General features: G+C 43.7%; 1 protein-coding gene across 3 annotated transcripts in view; it reads left to right on the forward strand.

Annotated features, from left to right (window-relative positions):
• Positions 1-6,592: 6,592 nt before the first annotated feature.
• Positions 6,593-18,299, forward strand: part of CADM2 (cell adhesion molecule 2) — a 609,843-nt gene continuing 598,136 nt past the window's right edge. For all 3 annotated transcript variants that reach the window (XM_017821926.1, XM_017821928.1, XM_017821927.1), the window contains exon 1: positions 6,593-7,154. In XM_017821926.1, coding sequence (XP_017677415.1) covers positions 7,094-7,154 — 61 coding nt within the window. In that variant the 5' untranslated portion in view covers positions 6,593-7,093. The remainder of the gene's footprint in view (positions 7,155-18,299) is intronic.

The raw sequence follows: 18,299 nt of genomic DNA on the forward strand, positions 1-18,299 counted from the left end.
ACTGACTCATGCTCCTCAGTGGCTCCTCCTGTGGCTCCTCAGTCCAGTTTCTGTGCTCAAGGATTCTCAGTCCCTCTTTGAAGCTTTACTGTCTTCTCAGATTTCTCTTATGCTTCGTATTTCCCAAATCATCTTCTTCTTGTCCTAAATTCATTGCCTGGGTGATCACACACTTCTTTCCTCCTGGGGTCTCAACAGCATGTTTTCATTGCTTTGCTTTTCCTTACTAAAGATTTGTGTTCCCCCACATTTCAACCTCTGTGTTATTCCAGCCTTTTCATCCATTCAACCTGTAGTCTTATTTTTACCCTAACCTTCCTCATACCTGTATTTCTCTTTAGCTAGGCTCCCAATATAATTTGACTAAATATATTTTATCTTCCTCCCTTATAAACTTTTCCTCTCTCTCTTTTTTTTTTTTTTTGGTCACATGACATCCCTTTGATTCTGTCTCATGTCAGCAATTAAAAAACAGCACAAATCTCTGAAACCAAAGACCTGGATCTACTTCCCACTTCTTGGGAGCTCTGGTCTCTCAGACCACATCTGCTAGGAATCATTAAGTGTGGGATTGCTTTCCTAAGGAAAGGTGAGCCAGGAACACACTCGTGTCGTGTACATTTTTTTTTTATTTCCCTCAGGCTTATGCCTTGGACTGATTTTCATAGAGACAGCAAGAGAAATACTCTTGTCAGAAAGGTCCTATCAATTCTTAGAACCTTGTTTTAAAGCATGGAGGTGCTAGAAAAAAATATTTTAGGAGTCTTTAGTATTGGCAAACCAATGTATTTGTTCAACTTTTTGAGTCTTACTCTGGATCAGCTGAAACACTTTGACTTGTATTTGAACATATTTTCAATACAAGATATGAAAATCTTGGTCTGAAAAAACACAAATGTTGGAACTAAATGTTTAGAGCCTCCTTAAAAATTACCAGAACATGTAAAATAAGCATTGCAAATGTTCTGGTGTCAGTAATTGAAGCTGCTCTTAAGAAAGTAAAATGGATTACACGATGTTCTACAGAATGAACAACTTCCTTCTTACCGAGTTTTTGAATGTTTATTACCTCAGCTGAGTGCAAGAGAGTTTTTTAAAAATATATTTTTTGCGCAAGTAATAAAATGCAAAGCAATTAAAAACTGCAAACCATCAGAAATAACAAAACTGGATAACTGGATAAATACATATTTCAAAGATGTTAATAGATAATTGGGTAAATATATATTTCAAAGATGTTACCTAGGATGTATTCTAAACTGTATGCTAACATGTTCAAGCATATTTAAAACACAATTAGTCTCTGTTTAATTCATGTATTGATATGTTTTTATGGCCAACCGTGACAATCCTTATATAGAATCATAGAATATCCTGAGCTGGAAGGGCCCCACAAGGATCATCAAGCCCAGCTCCTGGCCCTGCACAGGACAGACCCAAGAATCACAAAATGTGCCTGAGAACATTGTCCAAATGCTTCTTGAACTCTGGAAGGATGTAACTACAATTTTATCGTCTGGGGTAGGTAACTTAAATGTTTCTTCAAGTAGTTGCTTCTTAGTTAACAGTTAGAAGGTGTAGGACAGCACACACTTTTGCTAATTATCCATCATTCCAGGAGGAGAGAGACCTAACTAGAATGTATGGAGAATTATGTTACCAGCACCATCTTTTTCCATGTCTTCATTCCACAAATTATACGGATGAGAGGTCAGGTAATGAATAAGGTAATTCTGCTTCCACTCACCATTGGTAATTCTCTCCTGCAATTATATTCACCAACTCAAAATGTAGATTAGGGATTTTTCAATGATAATGACACCAATGAGGTTTGACCTTGGTTTATTTTGCATTGGCATTGCACTGACAGTTTTTTTGTTTTACAGACTTTTTTCTCCTCCCAAAGTCTGTGAAATATCTCACATTTATAATTGCTTTATAAATGGGACTTCATCTCACACATATTTTATAAGTAGTATTTGCAGCATGCCATTCCTTTTACTTGTTTCATCTTACTAACTAACGCAGAACAAAATTTCACTGAATTCATAATATTGCTCTGGAACTGATAGAGATACATACTGTAAATTTACACACCAATATGTTTTATGGAAATGAACACATTTCTTCTCGGCAGCATATTTCCAAACTTCAATTGCTCTTTACAGAAGCCAATTTTTTTCCAAACAACAAAAAAAAAAAGTGCAATGCGTTTCATGTCTATATATTTTTATTCATGCCAATATATTTTCACAGTTGGATAGATTTAACTAAATTAGTAGTTACAGTATTTGTTCAAACCAATGCATTTTTGCTGGCATCTGGTAAGTAAATGTCATATGGGTTTTGTTGGTTTTGTTTTTTGTTTTTTTTTAGTAATCAGCTTTAACCAAACCCACATCACTTAAAACAACACCAACTCACCTCCATCACTCAAAATTTCTCACCCAAACCAAACAAAACCCCGACTCTTCTCTTCCAGCTGCTGAAGGATGGTAAAGGGTGACATAAAAGGCAAATACACAGACTTCAGTTGATGAACATCTGCTCTTCTGGTTTCCACATAGGCCCTTTCTGTGATCACACTGTGTCACCTTCAGGAGAGGGACTCCCCACATGAGGGAAGCTCTGCTGCCCTTTTCGGGTACAGGGGGGGCAAATAGAAGCACTAAAGACTTATTAAGGACTGCTGCAAAAAGTGGCTGTTATCCAACAAAATAATTCCTCAAGGCTGGGTGGCAGCTGTAGCGGGGTTTTCTCACAGGATTTTTTTTTATCGAGCCACCTAAACAAGTCTCACTTTTCAAATTACTATTTTAAATGTGCTTGTGAGTGTTTAGCAGTTTTGCAGCTCAGGATGGAATCTGTCTCTAACTTCTGTCACTGCCAGCTTGCCTTCTCCATACCTTACTTCCTCTGGGGCTTCTTTGTTGTTGTTGGAACTCTGCAACCATATTTTGACTACTTCTTCACTACCCTCTAGGTTACACAAAATTTACTTTAAAGTATGTATTATAGAACATAGCACAGAGCAAGTGTTTCTAGAGCTATGTTTCTCAGCTTGTAATATTGGAAGGTTCTCTCTCCCTTAAATGATCTCTGCATCTTCCACCATTTGCTGAATTCAACAAAGCCACAATATTTTGCCAAGCAAATAAGCTTTCCTTGGGCATCATTTACTCTCCCTAATCATAGATGACTGATGCTATCACAGAGCATAATTTTATCCCTCCAGATTTTGCTTGTCTTTCAAGGCAAACTCTAGGGGTAGATTGGCCCAATGCAATACAGATGGCTCCTTCTAGAGGAGGTGGAGTTTAGATTTTCAGAGAGAATCCCAAAGTCTGATTTATCAGCAGTAAAAAAATGTGCAAGAAAATTAACCGATCATGTGGTGGACCCAGACATGAAGTGATTTGTACTATAGACCAATACCTGTGAAATCTATGCCATCTAAAAAAGGATGAAGAGGAAATAATTGGGAGGGAACGACTAAGAAAGCTGGTTGCTCTGCTAGAGGAAGAGTTTGTCTGTTCATTTTTGAGTGAACAAGAGAAAAATTGTCAGGTAGGAGAACGTAATGTAGGATCTATGCTGAAAGTGTATGAGAAGCTGGGCAACTTTTACTTATTGATTCAGTGAGAGGAAGTACTTGAGGACCCTTTCTAAATCATACTTGGGAATTAAAATCTTTTGCTTTGCTTGGCAATAGAAATATTTGTACATACCACCTTGATAAATAACAGGATAATCCAGAAGAACATTCTTCTGGTTCTGACAAGATGTTTACCCTCTGCATCTGATTTTCATTGTTCTCTTGTGTTAATATTTTAGAGTTTTACTCTTTGCTTTGTTCTGAAGTGTGTTTCCTGAAGAGTCCCTGTTGCCTTTTTGGAAGTAACGATGCTTCTGGCCATGCTGTGTGTGAGCTCCAGCTCCACAGACTAATTACAAAGTTCTGCTTATGTTTGGTGTCAGCTGCCACTGGATGTCACAAGATGTGATACTATGCCTACCTAAACTGTCAAATTAGCACGGCTAAGTTAATCAGAAGAAGTGTGACATCTTGTCTGGCTCGATTCTAATGGTTTTAATCATAAATTTTTCCGTTATATAGTTATAGTTAAGATATAGTTCAGATAAATCACAGGGTTTTGCTGTGAATTCTTTCTCTTTTTGAAAAATTGACAGAAAGGTCACTTCAGCACATACAGTTAAAAGACCTCTTGATAATCCTCTGCACTGCAGTGCTTGGTGGGGCTTTATTGAACCCCAAGTGTAATTTTCAAATGTTTAGTAAATATTTCTGCTCTGTGATGCAGAGGAATAATGCTAACCTCCCCTCCCCACTCCGCTCCCTGTGAACCAGTTTCCCATCAACATGTTGCCAACTCATTTTGGAAACACTTGAGCCAGAAAATAAGGGTGAGTACCAGTGGTTTTGGTTATGCTTCTGACATGGGGTGTGGTGTAATGTCCATATTACTGGATTCTGGGAAGAAAATGTCAGCTGGTGTCTCTAAACATGCAGATCAGCTTTTCCAAGTGTACTACTGTGGCAAAGACTTGGAACCCCCATGAGGTACAGACAGGCATCTCATTCCTACACTTGCCAGGGGACCTCTTTTTACACCTTTTAATCACTAAGGTGGGAAGACACTTGTATCTTTCTTATAATGTTTCCTGGAACAAGGCTACAATCAAAAGTATGTCTTGTCAGAAGTACAGAGCTGTCAGTTGTCATAATTAATGCAAAAGCACTTCGGGATGGATTATAGTCCTGCCTTAGTGAAGGATTTAAGTTGCTTATTTTGTAGGAATTGCTTTTTTAATTTCCTCTCCCAACAAAAAAAACCAAAAAAACCAAAAACAAACAAACAAACAAAAAAAAAACAACAAGCATTTGTTGACATTTATAGTGCTGCCTTAAAAATGATGACTTGATCCTTTTTGTAAGACTTCTACAATATTTTGATAATCATTCCCCAATCATTACTGCCGCATCTGCACTTTACTCTGAGTACAGTTGTAAAACCTTTGCTTATTGTGTATTTTTTCAGTATCAATAATAAAAAAAGGAGGTAAGACAAGTATCATCCAATCTACTCATGCATTAGAGACAGACTTCAAATCTTCCCTTCCTAGGGGACGTTCTAGTGCAACATCTTTGACTGTGTTCATGTAACCTACCAAAGGCATGGAGATGCATGTGAGGTTCCTTTGACACAAAAGCATACAAATGACAGGACATTAAAATGTAATTCTTTAATTCGATTCTATATTTTATGTGAGCTTCTTTTGGAGATAGGAGGAACTCAATATAAAACCTGATGCAGTCTCAGCTGTTGCCGGGTATAATGACCACTTGCTAATGGACAAAGTGGAAGATATGAATACAGAATACACAACTTCCCAGACCCCACCCTAGCACAAGCTCTTTGAGGCGAAGCTAACAACTGATTGCATTTCCTTGATGACCTGAGACCATGGACCCTTTGGAGAAATGAGCTTTTAAAGGGCTTCCCTCTACTGCAGGAAAGACTGTTTCATCACTTAGATAAGTAAAGCTCTTTGGATTCAAAGACTGGCAGGAATACAGAGAGCTACGGTGGGAAACACACAGTAAAAACCTCAACAGAAAAGGAACGGAACCAGAACTGGAGAAACACCTGATCACTACAGGCATTTGGGTGCACGGGAATCCTGCTTTCTCCCAGATAAGGTAGCACAGTTCCTCCACAAGACGTTCACAGGCAGATCCTTTAAAGCTGAACACCAATCACACGAACATGGAGTGGCTGCCTGCCCTCTTGGGTTCCTCACCACAGTCAGAGCCTTATCTGTTAGACCACAAGCGCTTTAGGACCAGGAAATGCTCCCAACCCTCCCAGGAAACCCTCCAAACGAAGAGCTTTCTCCAAGCCGTTCACAGTCCGGGCAACACTGCGAAAAGTCCAGGACGCTCTTTATTGCCATTGTTCGGGGGCCTCACAGGTGGAGCCGCGGGAAAGGCGCCTGCACAGGAATGCCGGTGTTCCGAGGAATCCGGAGACTCATCCTTTTACCAGCTGTTTTCGGAGGGGGGCGGGAGGAGACGCAGAGGCCAGAGAAGGGGCTTCACTCCCCGCAATGAGGGGCGCTCGGAGCCGGCACCACCCGTCCCGCACCCGCCGGGGCCGCCCCGGCTCTGCCGCCGCTTCAGGACCGGCCCTGGACAGCGCCCGCCGCCGGCCACGCCCCCCCGCGCCGCTCTCCCCGCCCATTGGCTGCAGCGCGGCCGCGCGGCCGCCGCCCCTCGCGATTGGCCCGAGCCGGCCGCCACTCAGCGAGCCTGGCGCAGAGGAACGCCCGTTCGCTTTGTAACGCGCCGCCTCATTGGCCGCGCGGCCCATGTCGGTCGCCGGCTATTGGGCTGCCGCGCACGCCACTCACTCGCCCACCTGAGGGGCGGGGCCGCACGGACGGGGGCGTGGCCAAGGGCGCAGTGGAGGCGTGGCCGCGGCGCGGGGAGGGCCGGGGTGTGGCGCTGGGGGCGTGGCCTAGGGGGCGTGGTTTCCCCAGAAAGAGGCGGGGCGTGCGCGGTGGGCGGGGCCGGGCCGGGGGAGCCCGGCGAGCCCAGAGTGCCCTTGTGTGTCGCGCCGGGAAGCGGCGGGAGCGGAGCCGAGTCCCTGCGCATCCCACCCCTCCTCTCCCCTCCTCCCGCCAGCGGGACGGCACGAGACGGGACAGCACAGGAGAGGCGAGCGGAGAGACGGACGGACGCGCCGGCAGGGGCGAGGGGAGCCGGCGGGGGCACCTGGCACCGCTCCGCGGTGGGAACCTGAACCTGCCCAGCAGCGCCGGAGCCAGCGGAGAGAGCCGCTCTTTCCTCCTCCTCCTCCTCCCTCCCCAATCCACCCCCGCGACCCTGGTCCTCCTCCTCCTCCTCCTCCTCCTCCTCCTCACCCCACTGGATACAGCGAGGGAGACACTGCGGCGGAGGCGGCGGCGACGGCGGCTCCTGCGGGGGGAAGGAAGCGCCCGGAGAGCGGAGCGGCGGGAGGCTGCGGATCTGCGTGCCTGGCGCCCACCCAGCCCGAGGGGAGCCCCCAGGATGCGGCTGAAGCCCGGCGCGCTCCTGCGCTTCTACAGCCTCTGCGGGATCCTCGTACAAGGTACCGCCTCCTCCCCACCCCTGCCCCACGCGCGGGGAGGGAGGGACGCCGGGGGGCCACCGCCGCGGCCCGGGGCATCCCAGGCTCCCCCCCTGCCCACCGCCCCACTCCTGACACGCTCCCTCCCTCGCTCCTCTCCCGGCTTCCCCCCCTCCCCGGGCTCCTCCAGCCTCCCTCCCGGGTAGCGCTATCCAGCGCTGAAGCGCCGCACGGCTGTTAACCCTTCCTGCCCTTCCAACGTCAGCCTCTTCCCGCCCTCCTTCGCCCTCCGCGCTTCTCCCTCCACCTACACCACCACCTCCCCCGCCGCCGCCAGTCGCTCGTGGAACCCCCTCATCCCCCTCCGGCACCCCCGTCCCCTCCTCGCCCGCTCTCCCGCCGCAAAACGTGCCCCCGAAAGTGCGGGTGCAGCCGCAGCAGCGGCGTGAGCGCCGCAACAACATCCCGGGGAACGTGCGGGCTCCAGCCGTGCCTCCCTCCCCGGCGGGGGGGGCGGCGGGATCGGGGTGGGGGGGGAGAGGATGGCGCCGGGAGTGCGTGTCTGTGTGCGAGGCATAAGATGTGCACGTAGGGTAATCGGATGAGCCGCGGGTTCAGCAGCCAGATCCCTTCACCATCCTGCTCCAGGCGGCTCATCCTGCGGCTAGTTTGCAGACTGGATGTATGTTCCCCCTCTCCCTCCTCCTCCCCGCCGCCGCTCTCTTCCCCTTCATTCCCGTTATCCGGCCAAGTCGGATGGAGCGGCCGCCGCGCAGGGAAGCCCCCGCGAGGCGCTGCGAGGTGCCTGCGGGAGCTTCCCGAGCCCTCTCCCGCTCTGGGGGGAGCCGAGCCGGGAGCCGAGCCCGCTGCGCTGCCGCCGGGAGCTCGCCCCCTCCATCCCTCCCTCCCTCCCTCCCTCCCTGGCGGTGTTCGGGATGACGGCGCGGCCCCCCGGCCGCTTTGGGGACCACACGGTGGGAGGTGACGGTCGGGGGGGCGGCGGCCCCGGGGGTCGGGGAACCACCGCGCAGCAACTCCGCTGGCCGGCGGGGCATCTCCCTGCCCTTCCCTCGCTAGGCGTGCGGGGCGTTTCGGTGCGGGAGAGAGAAGCGAAGGGCCGATTAAAACTAAGTGGCCTTGTAAGATTTTTTTTTTTCCCTTTTCTTTTTTTTCCTTTTTTTTTTTTTTTCGCCTCCGTTGTGCCATCTCACGTCAAGTTTAATATATCTCGCGTTTCACATGGCTGCGTCATGTGTCGGGCGATCTCCGGGGGGAGCTGTGGCTGGAAGCCCGGAGCGGGGGCACAGGCAGCCGCCCGGGTTCCCCGAAACACACGAGCCTCGTACCCCCCACACCCCACATCATCCAGACCCCCCCGGAGTGCCCTCCGCTCCACTTCCCGGGGAAGTTACCGGCCGAGGAGGCGAGAAGGGATGGAAGGGGAAGGGAGTGCTCTGGGCAACTGCGAAGGACGGTTCCGTCGGGCGGATTATTTGTATTCTTTCCCGATGTTTATGGGTTGCCCGGTACGTCACCGCACAAGGAGCCGCTGTGTTGGTGCTATACAGGATTATTTATTGGGGCATGTGCGGCGCGCTGCACCTGGGGGCTGGCTCCTCTCTGCCTTTTGCATTTCCCTGTGAATTGTCAATTCATTGCCCTGCAAAGGAGCGGGGGGGTGGGAAGCGTCTGGACTGACTTTCTGTCACCAATAAAATCGGGGCTGCTGCTGGAGGAGGAGGATTTGATCTCTCCTAAGATGCAATCAGCCGCATTCAGCGCAGCGCAGTTTTGAGAGTAAACCAGTGATTAAAAACAGTGATGTCTTTCACTGCAGTTTAGGGAGCGTGCCAGGCAGAATGTAACTCCGTGAACTGCATCAGGTAAAAAACATGTTGCAAGAAACGGGGTGTAATACAAACCTGACTGCGACTGTGTGAAAACAGCCAGATTGGGCCTGTCCTTGCAGATGGGCAAAAGCGATGCTTAACACGTTACCCAGCTTGCCCTCCGCGCGTGTAAAACATCTCCCCTCTCTTCGGTTTCTCACACAATTATTTTTTCAGCTCCTGATTAAAACTTCAATCAAAAATACTTAGGCACTCTGTGTACTGCACTTCAGCAGAGAGCTGCTTCAAGGGGATATAAAGAACCTGTAACGCTCCGGCAGGAGTGAGAGGAAGTAATTTCTCCTATCCTTTTCTCCTAAGGTAAAGGAGGATGGAGAAGAGGAGTAAATATTTTCTGGAAGACTGTCCTCAATAGCAACTGTATCTGACAGAATATCTAATTCTTTCAGCCCGCCTTACAGTGCAACTTCATAAATGTTGTTTTCTCAGTTTCTGCCATTTATTTTGACACAAATAGCAGTCAGTTACCATATTAGGCACATTTCTTTTTGATAGCTTTATAGCTGCAATTAAAAGTAGTTCTTGCTGCTGGCTTGATTGACTTGCCCAAACTGTGTTGAGAAGTGGCTGAGTGGATTTGTTAGAATCCTCCAGTTTTCTGCTTGTGGGCCGTGGGAGATGCAGGTTTTTCGTCAGCTTTTTACGTGAATAAGATCTTTGTTCTGAGGATTTGAAGCACTTCTGGACTGTAATTACGGACGGTTTCTGTTTGGTGAAACTGAAGCTAATTAAACACAAGGTGACAGAGAGTCAAGCTGACGTGTGTCCTGTATGGAAGTGTGCCTTTCTGGCACGGTCTGTGGAGAGACTTGCTTAAGAAATCTGTCCTGAGTATTGATGAAGCATCAGCTGAGGGAAGAGGACATAGAACAATTCTTCTCAGGTTGTGCACAGAATAGCATTAGCAGCAAGCAGTCCCTTCAGAAAGGAGGCAAACAAGAAGTAAAAGAGGCCAGTGTCAACTGCTTGCTGTGAAAGGGGAGCGATGGAGGTGGAGGAGGGACTAATAACATGTTGGGCTGAGAAGCAGTTTGTCAGCTGAGTTCGGGTACGATATTAGTCTGCTCTGCCCTCTCCAGCGTTTGCTGTGAAAATAGTAGGATCTCTGGCTGCAGTTGTTCTTAGCTTGTGCTCTGTAATGATTCTGGAGTACTTAAATGATGTCCCAAGGGGTTAAGCTGTTATTTATGTTTACAGCCAGCCTTACTTTTTTGTTGTATTCTGATTGCTTTTTTGCTTCATGAATTTACTCTTACTCAGGCAAAATTTAACAGTTGAAAGGGGGCATGTTTTTAGAATAACTCAAGTACATCGTCTGAGCTGTTTTTATGCAACCTGACAAGCAAGCTTGTTGTTGTCAAGAGGTACCACGTGAGAAACTGTAACAATAAAAATAGTTCCGTTGGATTCATAGGGTACAGATACAGGTTAGGATTATCCTGGAATTGTAGCTGCTGTAGCCCCCTGCTGTGTGATAATGCAAATGGCATCTAATGCCTTAATGTGCTCGGCTCCAAGAAGGCAGTGGCTAGTGCCGGGTGTGGGAGCAAATGATCTCCTTCCAAGATTTGCCAACAATGGGCAAACCTTCTCCACGTGGTTTCTTCGTATGCTTCAAATGCTTGCAACCTGTCTGCTAATGAAAATGATGCAGGGTTTCTTTAATTTGTCTGAAACTGTGGTCACTGATGCAACAAATCAGTGAAGACAGGTAATTGCTTTCGGGCGAGACTCTTTTTTTCATTAGCCCGGATCTGTTATGGGCAGAATTAAGAAACCCCCAAACAAACCTGGATGAATATGCAAATGACCACTTCTGAGATCATGTAAGCTGATTTAAGATGAAGTTATCATACAGTACTCAATATCTTCTGTGTCTAGATTCTGTTTTGAATTTTCCGTTGGTTTTCTGTTAGCAAAATCCAGGCAACCTAATGCTGTGTGCATAGGGGTTGTCTTGACAGCACAGTGTTCATGTGCTAATACAGTGTACAGCGAGTCAAACACATGCAGTTGTAATTCTGTAAGGTCTGCAAGGGTGTAGACAATTACAGAACAGAAGACAGTAGTTTTAATACAGTCTTTATTTGGAATAGCACAAGTTGAAACATAAAATATATCACTCTACTTGACGGTGTTTTTCTTTATATGACTTCCATCACTCTATCCAAGGCCTGGTAGGCTTATCAGCTGCTTAGTTCCCAGGCTAGTTCATATTTTATGAATTCTTTTACTTGATTTCATCATGCATTTTTATTGATAGTCATCATACAGCAGTTCACTTTCAGGTTTAGAACATGACTAACTAAACAATCCAGATTCCCATTGATGATGTCATACAACTTGCCTGAGGAGTCCATGAATAGGGATGACTCACTCACATAATATTTATCATTCTTGCACTCAAAGTATTTATCAAGTTTCAATCATCAAATTAACAGTAAACAGTTTTGAAGTTTCTCATCAAAGAAGTAACTCCGTGGAAATGCTGATCAAGAGAAGAACCTCTGTTGAAACAAAATACATTTTTCTTGTCCAGTTTCTTGTTGGTTTTGTTTTTCTTTTTTTTTTTTCAATATTATTTCAGAAATGTAAAGCAGTGAATCTTCCTCTGCTTTTAAATTTACTTGTCAGTTGCAATTCCATTATAATGTACTGTAAATGTCTTGAAGTTATAGTTTATTATTATAGAAGCCTTAGTTCTCATAATTAGCTTTCTCATCACTCTGGCCTGATCCTACTATTGACAAAATGTGTTGAATGTGATTACTCTTACTCTTTCCACCAAAGAATTAATCTTTTAATATTGCTATGTGAAGTCAAGATTGGATTTTGAAGTGATTTTTTTCTCTTGTGCATCACAAATGGTGATTAAGTAACTGATAACAGCTGTTATGTATGGAATGGACATGGACATCTGGTAGTTGCCAAGAGAACAGCAGTGTAACCAGAGTGTGGTTGACTGTGTTAGAACAATGATTAGAACAATTATTCCCTCTCCATTTAATATTTAAAAAGTAGAAATAGAAGGTGTCGTTGTCCTCTTAATGCCTTCTCCAAGAGAAAGAAGGATTACTTCAATTTGTTTTAATTGAATTAACCAGCAGGCAGAAACTTAAGTTAGACCCTCTCAAAACAATGCAGGGTCTTCTGTAGAGAGGACGTGTATTTTAAAAAGCATGTCAGTGGCATTCTGAAACAAATGTAGAATGGTAAAACTATTAGACACAGTTTAGTATGTGAGTCCTCTGGGATTGCATCGATATTAAGTATGATCTTAATGAGCATATCCCTTCTTCCCAAGGAGTTTTTGAGGTGTGTTTGAAAGGAAGAAAGGCAAATATCACATCCAGTGGCGAGGAATACATTGTAAAATCATGATTACTCTCAGGAATTTTCCCTTGAACAATTATCTTTCTACATAATGAAAATATTTCAGAAAGAATTGAGTATTTTCAAGAAGAAATGTGGGTGTCTTTGCGAGGGTTCTTAATGTCGTGGGGGTTTTCTATCTTTTGCCTCTGAACCTATTTCAGGATCTTTTCCCTTCCTTTTTAAGTGAAAATTAAAGACAAAGTCCAAACTTTTACAGTTTCTTTTATGCTAATGCACTCTAAGCTGAGGATGGGTGCTTTATAGTACCAATACATAAGGGCATCTTAAAGGGGAGAGGAAGAAGCAGAGAACATTTATTTCAGTGACAAAACATTGGAGGCTGTGTAGAGCATCTTCCAGGGCTCTCTTCTAATACTGGTGTTTTGTGTGTAGGACATTTTAAGGCCCAGAGGATTCAGCGAAGAATGTAGGGGCTCAGTTTTGTTTTCCAGAGATGGAAGACTCCTTCCCATCTCTTCCTCTCACAATGTCTGCGTACCTGTCATCCCATCTCCCTTCCCTAACGTCTGTAAATCTGAAAAATAAAATGCTGCTTGCATCCTTTGCCATCCTTTTCATTTGCAGCATAGAGATCTTGGGATCTTTATGAGCCTTGTGTACAGGACTGTTTCTGCTGTCTTGACAAGTTTGGGATTTTTGAGGGAAAGACCATTTCTTCCTAACCATGTACTGAGTTGTATTTACTGCTTTATAGTTTAATCCAATGGCTCCTGGAGAGTGTGAATGCTTTTATAGCTTTCACATTTTAAGTAGCAGCAAATCACTTTTAATATAGTTTTACATTACTATAAATTCATACATATAACTTTTTTTCCTATTTTGTAGTACTGAGTTTAGTTTTGTCCTTTTTTCTTACATAGCTGATAAAGAATATTAAGTGTCCACAGGCAGCTGCTCTTCAATTTCAGAAAAATAATTAGTGTATAGTCTATGTTTCTCAATTTGAACACCTAAAGCTCCTCCAGAGCTGAAAGCTCCTCTGTGTAAGTTCTGTTTACATGGAGATACATTACTGAACTCTACAGCTTATTCTTTGTTCTGTGAATGGAGTTGGCAAGGTTTAGGTTTTTTGTAAAATAGTGTGTATCATCATATATGTAGTATGGTGGTTGTTTAAATAGCTGGATGTTTGACATTCCCTCTGTCGTCATCTTTGTGCAAACAGTTTGTTGACTACCTGTCATTTTCCTTGTTGGATGGGAAGGGTAGCGCAAGAGAGAGACTGTTTTCTTATGCCAGAGATAAAAATACCCTGGTTATATTTTAAACTTCTCATACACCACAGTATTCATCAAACAGTGGTCCTAATCATGGTAATTCAATTACTGAACCTTGGGTTAAGTAAACCAGAGTGTGCTGTTACGTGCAAAAATAATTCGCGACCAGATATGAAAGCGCAGTTACGCCTTTCTGGGTATCATCAATAAATGATCCCCTGCATTATTGCTGCTGCTTCTGGCAGCAGCTGAATAGGCAGCACAGCTGTACAGGCCTATCTTAAGTCTTAAAACTGTTTTTTTTTTTCAAAGTTCAGCAATGGAAATTCAACAACTGCAACTGACTGACAGCTCTGAAGAGAGTGAGGCCAAATTACTTCACAGCAGCAGTTGTAGTAGGCACAGGCACTTTAGTATTTCCTGTCTGTTCCGATATTTATCCCAAACTGACCTACATCTGCTGGATTAAGAGTGTAACTTGACCTGCTTTTATTCCTGCTATGCTATAAGGCAGGAAGGCTGTTCTGGTTGGTCCTTAACGACGAGAAAAGCTGTACTAGTTGAAGCAGAAGCAATCAAATCTCTTTTAATTAAAAGACTGTACAAAATATGCTCTAATGTCAATGTCAATCTCATATTTATCCTTTTCAAAGTCTTTTTTTTTTTCTTTCCTGATTGTTAATATGTTTTTTGTATGTGAGGCATAAATCTTGACATGCTACTTGATGCTTGATTGTGGTACCCTGGAGAACAGTGAAGAATTCTCCATACATTTGCACAGTTAATACAGAGAAAGTAAAACTTCATTTGATAAATGAAAACACTTGTTCATACTCCAGACCATGAATGGAAAGAAATTTTTTATGTCTTCAAACATACAAAAATGTCGAACTGCAGCCATTTGCAAATTGGAAAATAGATGCAGTGACTAGAAATATTACTAAACTGATTACTAATCAAGGACTAACATAACGTAGTATCCCAAATCTGTGACAGGTCATAAAATGGCATAATATACTGAAATATACCGTAGTATTTCTTTTATATGAATTGTTTTGTTAACATCTAAGATAATAGTAATGGAAATGAGAGAACTTCTTTTCTTTGGAGGAAACCTTAAACTAGCATGGCCATTTTTAAGTGTCACGTGAAATATTTTCTTCATTACAGTAAACTTGGCATTGCGGTTTTCTCTTAACTTTACCATTTTTTAACTTTTCCATTGCAGGTTTCTAATGGCATTATTGATGTCTCCAGGCTTGTATCATGTAGCCTTGTAATGCTATGAAAAATAGGTGAGATCTAGACTAATATGGAGCTATAAGTACCATCTTGTTCAGTGATAATTGTGGTTCATGAAAAATTATATCTGTGCAGTGGAAGGGGGATCCCTTCAATTTTAAATTAAAACCAGTTGTACCAAAATTAGCAACCCCTAACGTTGAGGAGCTTTTCAGAACTTAAATATAGAATTTGACAACTAATGGGATATTGCATATTAAAAGAGAGTGTGTCTCATCTTTTGATATAAAACCAAATTAGCAATGAAAAAACTTTATAGACTGTGCTTCCTTTAGAGGCTGGACTCCTCAGTCTAGCATGTCTTAGGGAATATCTTGGCTGCTGCTTATATAAACACAATCAAGATGATGTGTTTTTGAACAGAGGCAGTGTATAAGTTATGTGTGGGCTAGCACCTCGACTATTTGCCCAACTTCTTCAGAACATTCTTCTTGCCTTATCTGGATTTTTTTAATCAAGCATTTGTCAAGTATTTGGCATCTCTCTCCTTAGTCAATGTGAAGTTTTATGGTTTACAAACTGCTGGTTGATGCTTCTTTTTGGTATGCAAAATGCGAAATGCATACCGTTCTTAGAGCAAGTAAATCTCATTCACTCTTTAAAAAATGGGCCAAAGCTCACATAATTTCGGTGCCTTCCCTACAAAATAAGCTTGAGTTTTTGAACTGGGTCTGAGTAAAATTGTTTTCTGCTTCCTAAGTCATCTTTGTTTTGCAGACTCTTAATTCATTATTGCTTTGCTGCATTCTGAATGGTGAATTTTGGAGGCGCTGGGGAAGGCACATAATCAATAGAAATACATGGGCCATTTGTTTTTATTTATGCTAGAGAAAAGCCTCAATGGCCTATAGACTTATTTACGGGACACTCACATATGTTTAACACACAAGATGAATGTAATTTGAAAATAGCTTGGAGGAAAAGATTGGTTTAAGTGACTAGGTTTTTATACATCTTGTGCAAGCAATAGTTGGGGGGGGGGAGGAGGAGAACATAATAATGTGATTGCAGAATTTCTCAAACCATCTCTGGATTTTGAGAAAAGAGTTATATCAGATTTCATACAGATTTGTCTTTTTCTGTTACAAAAGCAAGGGATGCTCCTGTTCTACAAAAGCACAGTTTTCTCCCGATCTGATGCAAAATGGAGTAACAGAAAATCTGGATAAAGAAGGTAGTTAAACATGTCCTATAAGGGATATTCATCATTTACTGTGACATCTGTATTGCAGGATTTGGGAGTGCAGATGCATTTGTTGTTCATTAGATTTTATCTATTGCAAACTGAAATATACTGTAAATCACAATAGGAAACCAGAATCTAGTAGCCTTTATCACATAAACTAAACAAACGAAAATTTGCTGTTTAATGAGTTAATATCATCGGATTATTTTTTTCTTTTAATTGGTCTTTAAAAACTCTTATGATTCAAACTTCTTCCAGAAAGTTGACATCTTGAGAAAAAAATTTCAAGATAGGTGACTGGCTGGTCACAGATAAATGCAGGGTAATCTCCCTTCAGGCCTTGTCTGCCTGGGATACCTGTCAAGAAAAACAAACTTCTCTTTTTCTTCTGTTTGCTGCTGCAAGGCTTGTGGTGGGGAAACAGCAGTAGCCCTACTCTGTGTGCATGAGGGATTTGCTTCCTTAAGATTGTGAGGATAAAGGCCTCAAATTTGTCTAACCTGTTTACATTGATGTGTCAATTCTGCAACAGGTGAGCTATGCCATGACAACACATGGATGATACGTAGGTACGTGGGTAGATGGAGGGCAGGGAATGTGGGCAGTTAGTTTTCTCCAGGAATAAAACTTCCCTTCCAGAGTCTCCACAGAAGCCTTTGCTGTGAAAGACAAGGCCATGTATGAAGGTTAGGCTGGGGCAAACCCCTGTATGAGTGCAGGGTTGCAGGATGGGAGTGTGCCTTTTCTCCTTGCTCCTGCCGTGCCTCTCCACCTCTTCCTCTCCACAGGAAACGAAATGCAACGAGGAAAGATTTTAGGGGAAGTGCATTCTGTAGAAGCTGTGAGAGGACATCCTTCTCCCTACTTCGAGGAGAAAATACCTGAGAGGGATGTGATGGCTGGCTTAGATTTTTTTTTTTTTTTTAATTTTTTTAAATTATTGTTGTTTTCTTCCCACTACTTCTCTGCCTTCCTCAAATGTGCACTGAGAGAAGGCAGGAGGGGAAGCAGTGGGAGTCAGTCCCTGGCACTGGAGCCTGAGCCCTGCCAGGGACACCAGTTTCAAATGCTTTTTAGTGAGGTAGGCATAAGGCTCTAGTCTCTTCCATCCATTAATAGCCTGATTTTTTTGAGTCAGTGCAGCATGGAAGACTTCTTACAGGCATCGGTGAGAAGGGGCAAATTTGAGAGCAGAAAAATACTTCAAAAGCTACTATATGAAAACCAGGAATCTAGATGAACTTCAGCTTGTTGATACAAATGTGCTACACGAGAGCATTTCAGCGTGGCTGCATTGCATTCTCCTCTTTCTGAGTTAAGATAAATCAACTGGCTGATTTGAACGTTTGATTCAAGTGCAGCTAAAACACTTTGTAGGTGCAGTTAACACCCCTTTGCTCTGTGATATTGCAAGACAGGCCATCTCAGTGTAAAACTCAGCGCTGTCCAGAATACTCACAGTATCAGTGTCACTTGTGCTTTATTTCAATTAAGACACTTACAGGAAAAATCTAGTGAAATGTATATTAGTATAAGAAATTGGAGCTGGCTTACGAATGGCAATGTCAAGACAGAAGATGACTTCAAAAATACTGTTCTCCTGCTATTATTTCCTCTTGATGTGAGTGAGACCCGAGGAAATCTAGCATGTCTAGAAAAACAGAATGGCTATTCTGCATGTCTAGTGATGTGCTTATCATGTTTAAACACTGGCAGCTCTGCTGGTAAAACTTGGTTAGGAGCACGTGGTTTCTGGGGCAGGAGTAGGTAACTTCTCAGGTGCTGCTGTTGTCTCCTGGTAAACTTCTGGATTGCTCCAGTGCACGTTTCTCATTCTCTGGAAGGGGAATTCCTGACGTGAAAACTTCGAGTCCAACTAGCACCTGAAATATCTACCCCTTTTCTGAAAGGCTTCTACTGTTTGCAGGATAGAAAAGTAACTGTGAAACAAGTTGCTTGAGCTCTAATTAGGTTTTTTAACATGTTGCTCGGGATGTCTGCTCCATTAATATATCTTTTGTGTCTGGAACACATATACATACTGTGAAGTATCAAACTGCTGTATGGAGGAATCAGCACAAATACAGTGTTCTGGTCAAATTAGAGAAATGGTCCCACAAGTAGTATTAGGGATGGATGAGAAATCCATCCAGTG

Source organism: Lepidothrix coronata, unplaced genomic scaffold (assembly GCF_001604755.1).
Source record: "Lepidothrix coronata isolate B3197 unplaced genomic scaffold, Lepidothrix_coronata-1.0 Scaffold93, whole genome shotgun sequence".
NCBI lineage: Eukaryota > Metazoa > Chordata > Aves > Passeriformes > Pipridae > Lepidothrix > Lepidothrix coronata.